General features: G+C 36.8%; 1 protein-coding gene across 1 annotated transcript; it reads right to left on the bottom strand.

Moving 5' to 3' along the window:
• Nucleotides 1-295: 295 nt before the first annotated feature.
• LOC110960820 (proteinase-activated receptor 3-like) lies at nucleotides 296-3,930 on the bottom strand. The gene is made up of 2 exons (XM_022208198.2): nucleotides 3,727-3,930; nucleotides 296-2,128 (listed from the first exon to the last, which is right to left on the bottom strand). The coding sequence occupies exons 1-2, from the start codon at nucleotides 3,878-3,880 to the stop codon at nucleotides 1,101-1,103; spliced, it is 1,182 nt and encodes a 393-aa protein (XP_022063890.1). The 5' UTR covers nucleotides 3,881-3,930; the 3' UTR covers nucleotides 296-1,100.
• Between the last annotated feature and the right edge of the window lie 1,754 nt (nucleotides 3,931-5,684).

Raw genomic sequence — 5,684 nt, 5'->3', positions numbered from 1 at the left:
TGTAAGAAGAAGGAGTGAAATGAATTCAACCTCAAACATATTGTAGACAGCATAACCCATCCATGCTGGTTTAATACTAACAGAGAGCTTCACTCTGTATGTTTTCACAGGATTAAACAGTCGGGATTTTTTGTGTTACTTCTTGTAACATTTTGAGCATTCAATGCAAAACTTTCTCTTCAAAATGTACTTTTGCACTTTTTTCCATTTAACTCCAACAACATGAATATTCATATGTTAACACATTATGTGTATTATTCCAAAAATTATTCATTGGAAGCATTTATTATTCATCTCTTCTGAACATTATTTTATTGTAATTTAAAAAAAAAAAAATTAAAAAAACTCTCAATAACAGAATCTCCTTTACAACATTGTTTTTGACAAACATCCAGCTGCACAATTTAGCAGGTTATAGACTTCCAGAATATAACAGTTTAAATGAGATTTATAGGAAAGTTAAGAGAATGTTAAGTATCATAAATCACAAAATACTTGTCATGAATCATCAGCGTCAGCAATCATATCGAGGCAATCTGAACCAAAAAGTGTTTATCTGAGTGTGCCATATGTATATACAAATATACTCTAAAATATGTATCATTTTATGTGTCATTTTTCTTTTTCTACAGATTTTTTTTTGCATATTTGTGACATACACAAAGATATACTTTTGAAAATAGATTAATCTACATATGTAAAAAAAAAAAAACATAAAATTAAAAGACTTTGTTTTTTTACATAAAAAGTTAAAATACATTTGCAAATTTATTATAATTTCACACATATTTCCTTGTTTAGTAGATGAAATTTCCAATTCTATTTTTAAAAATTAGATAAAATTTAAAGAAATAGAAATATTGGTTTCTACCATTTTACACTCACACATACAGGCACATAAGCACACTCACATACAAAAAAATACACTCAAAACAATAATTCTACATAAAGTTAGTACAATAAAAGTCATTTAGATAGCTTTTATAAAATTAATACAGCAAAGTTACTTCTATTTTCTCTTTGGATTCCAGCCACAGAGAAGATTTTTCTCGTCATTATCTACAAAATAAGAATCAGAGTGAGTTTTTGGTGACACCCTCTTAGATAGATATGCTGAGGGCGTGGCCCTTGAAATTCATGAAGTGAAATTTGGAGCCTGCAGATTTGGACATGAGCAGAAAGAGGAAGGGGTCCAGGCAGGCATGGAGGCAGCACAGACACACCGCCACATTGAAGTACTCATACAAACTTTCTGTCCCATTTGCAGACTGCTGCACAAAATGGAGAAAATGCAGGACTCCGGCAGGGACAAAGCACACCAGGAAGATGGCAAACACCAGAGAGCTGGCCTTGATGTACATCACCCAGTCCCCAAGTGATCGCTTGAGCTCATGGATGATCCGGACAAAACACACAACTGTGACCACCAGCGGCACCAGGAGACCGAGGATGGTCAGAGTCAGGTTGTAGTAGGTCAGGAACAGGTGAGAGCTGTGGTTTAGAGGCAACACATCGTGGCAGGTGGTGATGTTCAGCTGAGGCAGCCAGTAGGTCTGCTGGACGATGAACTCGGGGACGATGGCGGCGCCAAACACCCCCCATACGGCCAGGCTCACGCAGGCAGTGCTCGTCCTCTTGGGCATGCTTTTGTACATGAACGGATACACTACAGCCAAGTAACGCTTGATGCTGATGCAAGTCAGCGTCATGGCCGAGCAGTAGAGGTTGCCATAGAAACAGGCCGTGACCACTCGACAGGCTGCTTCCCCGAGAACCCAGTGGTTTCCATGGAGATGGTAGTGAGCCTTGAATAAGAGGGAGAGGAGGAGGAAGAGGTCGGAGACAGCCAGGCTGCTGTAGAGGATGGCAGAGGACACCTTTCTGATTTTAGTCGACAGCAAGCACAGGATGGAGATGTTGGCCGGGATCCCGACAGTTACCACCAACATATAAATAATGGGGACGACCCGGGTGCTGAGAGAGCCGCGGAGGTAGCCCAGTGCACTGTTGCTTAGTGACTGCAGAGCTTCAGGGGAATGGGTTGAATTGGGAGCTTGAGTTACGGGGTCCCCTTTAAATATTCTGGGCACAATCTGAGGGCTGTTTGTCACCCTTCTTGTTCTTTGCCCTGCAACAAAAACAAGAAAATGCAATTGTATTGGATAATCATTTTCAAATAATTGCTATTAAAATCAATTTAAGACATGGTCTACTTGTGCAAATTCTATTTTTATTGCTACTGCAAGAATAAGTATTTCTAATATTATTCTTACGTATTTGGTTACTTGACTTTGGAATTTTATTGGTGAGCAACTTTCAATAGTGAATTTCATGTACAGTCGAAACCAGAAGTTCACATATACTGTATGAAAAGATTAGTGTTTATTTCTCACTGCCTGACATTAACTCAGACTAAACCTTTCCTCTTTTAGGTCAGTTAAGGTTACCGAAATTATTTCTATTTGCTCAATACCAGAATAATGAGAGAGGTTTTTTTTAGATTTTTTTTTTTTTTGCCTTTTGCAAAATCAGGAGTTTACATACATTTCCTTAGCATTTGGTAGCATTTCCTTGAAACTGTATGACTTGGGTCAAATGTTTTGGTTATCCTTCCACAAGCTTCTCATTTTAGTTTGCTGGAATTTTCTCTCATTTTTCTAAAACAGGAAAAATTTAGTCTGATTTAATGTTAGACAGTGAGAAAAAAAAAGGTTATGTGTCTTTTTATACAATGTATATAAATTTCTGGTTTTGACTGTATTACCGTTAAATAACATGTGGCAAAACATTTGTGCGATGTTAACAACAACAACATCAATAAAAATATGAACAGTATAATAATAATAATAATAAGATAAAGTTATTTTATTAACTTTAGTTATTATTATTATTATTATTATTATTATTATTATTATGCATAAAATATTGCTATATATAATTATCAATGTCAATAACAACAACAAGAAAAATAATATAATAATAATATGACATACTTCATAAATAATAATAGTTATTAGTAGTAGTGTTGTTGTTGTTGTTGTTGTTATTGTTATTATTATTAGGCATAATATATTACTGTATATAATTATTATTGTCAACAACAACAATACAAATACTAGGCATAATAGTAATAATGTGAATTATTTTATAATTAATAATAGTTGTTATTATTATCATTAAGAATAATGACTGTAATATATCACTACTTATATTGTTATTGTCAATAATAATGACCATAATAAATTCCTAATTTATTAAATGATTAATTGATCAATAATATATTTTTATTGTTGTTGTTGGCTTCAGTTATAAACTTCAGTTCTGTCAAAAATGAAGGAACTAGAGTTACTAAAGTAACTTTTTTGTATAGAAGGTAGAAAAAATGTTTATTTGTACAGATTCCAGTAGTAATTTTATTGTGAACTGATTCTGTAGTAAATCATCTTTCTTTCACAATGTTATCATAAATCTGTGAAAGTCCGCACCAAAAATTGCAGCTTCTTGTATTTCAGTTGATGAGATTTGACATCAGCTTACAAATCACCTCAGCCAGAGATCTGCTTTGTTGGACTGAGCGCTAACAGCAGATCACATTTTTCTACAGGCTGGACAGAATCACCCAAAGAGCTTTAAATGAACTCTAAAGTAACACGAAGCAGTATGATGCAAGAAGCTTATAATCGCCAAAGTTTGTCCTTACACCAAACTGTGAACATCATCTCTTACCTTCTTGTTGAAGTGTCCCACTTGTACAGAGAACCAAAACCAGGAAAAAGAGATGTTTCCCCATTTTTTTGTCGAAGAACAGCACCCTGCTAGAGTCTCTCATGTGAATCCCACTTCTGTCTGTGTTTCTGTTCTCATTGCTGCTCAGTGTCATCTCTGTCTGCTGTTGCTGTTACATCTGTGAGTTCCCCTCTAGTTGGAAACACCTCCCCAAGAGTTAAAAAAAAAAAAACCATGACAGCTACAAAGGAATGTGGTTTCTCTTCGGTTTCTGTTTTAACATGGAATGTACGTGCTTAAAGTAGCACCCACGTGGTCGCTCTATTACAACCTTTGATGAAACACAACCAAATCAAACCCTTTCATATAACTGTACATATTGTCTGGACATTTTTTGCTACTTACTGTTGAATACTTTTTATTTTTTCACTCTCTTTTGCATTTTCTACTCCGTATCCACTTATGACCACAGCTGTTTTCAGTTACCTCAAAAGGAAATGTTGCCATTTTATGACCCGTTTGGAAACTTTAAGAACTTTTTGTCCCAGCAATATGTTGCCGGGGGGGGGGCTATATGTTGCCTAATGAACAGAGAAGGGCCCACTGTAAGGAAATGGCTGTTTGAGAATGATAAGCTTGTCTGAACATGAGCAGTTTTGTTTAGTCTTCACTTCCATTCTGACACACAGATATTTTCCTGAATAACTGTCAAATTTTGGTTCATAAACCCTGTGGAAAAGTTGATGCTTCAGACGTTCAAATGTTAACCATATCAAAGGTGCTAAGTGGGTGGAATGTTGTTTCTCAGTCTGCATGTTTCATTTCTAAATTTTTAGGAAATTTGATCTGCTTGTCATCACCCTCCCCCCAGGATGCATGCAGGCTGAATCAGGCTTTTACTGGCCTTAACTGAATAATATTTTATTATTCGAGCATTCGTGTCCTGCTGCTTACAGATGTGACCCGAGTCTTGTTTTCATCTTTTCTGTTTACTTGTGAGGGGAGGTGTTTTCAGTATGAGCATCTGTTCAACCACAGATCCAACACAACACACGAAGATGCCAGCAGATATGCGACATCCTCTTCTCGCCTGTGACGTCAATCTAAACACATCACAGATGACTCAAATTAAGAGCAAAGGTCTTCTCTGCACCGCAGCTCGGTTATCACTGACAAAAAGTACAAACATGTTGTTTCCATATTTGATAAAAATTAGTGAAAAGAGAGGATATGTTTGTTGTATAGTTCAATAGCAGAATTAGCTGTACTGATCACATTTGACACTTTACAGCATCATACAGGAGTTTAGTAACACCTTTCATTTACACTCAACAAAAATATAAATGCAACACTTTTGTTTTTGCTCCCATTTTTTATGAGACAAACTCAAAGATCTAAAACTTTTTCCACATACACAATATCACCATTTCTCTTAAATATTGTTCACAAATCTGTCTAAATCTGTGATAGTGAGCACTTCTCCTTTGCTGAGATAATCCATCCCACCTCACAGGTGTGCCATATCAAGATGCTGATTAGACACCATGATTAGTGCACAGGTGTGCCTTAGACTGCCCACAATAAAAGGACACTCTGAAAGGTGCAGTTTTATCCCACAGCACAATGCCACAGATGTGGCAAGATTTGAGGGAGCGTGCAATTGGCATGCTGACAGCAGGAATGTCAACCAGAGCTGTTGCTCGTGTATTGAATGTGCATTTCTCTACCATAAGCCGTCTCCAAAGGCGTTTGAGAGAATTTGGCAGTACATCCAACCAGCCTCACAACCGCAGACCACGTGTAACCACACCAGCCCAGGACCTCCACATCCAGCATGTTCACCTTCAAGATGGTCTGAGACCAGCCACTCAGACAGCTGCTGAAACAATGGGTTTGCATAACCAAAGAATTTCTGCACAAACTGTCAGAAACCGTCTCAGGGAAGCTCCTCTGCATGC

The sequence above is a fragment of the Acanthochromis polyacanthus genome, chromosome 18 (genome assembly GCF_021347895.1).
Source record: "Acanthochromis polyacanthus isolate Apoly-LR-REF ecotype Palm Island chromosome 18, KAUST_Apoly_ChrSc, whole genome shotgun sequence".
Taxonomy (NCBI): Eukaryota; Metazoa; Chordata; class Actinopteri; family Pomacentridae; genus Acanthochromis; species Acanthochromis polyacanthus.
The sequence above is the reverse complement of the archived record's forward strand: the minus strand, read 5'-3'. Positions and strand labels throughout refer to the sequence as shown.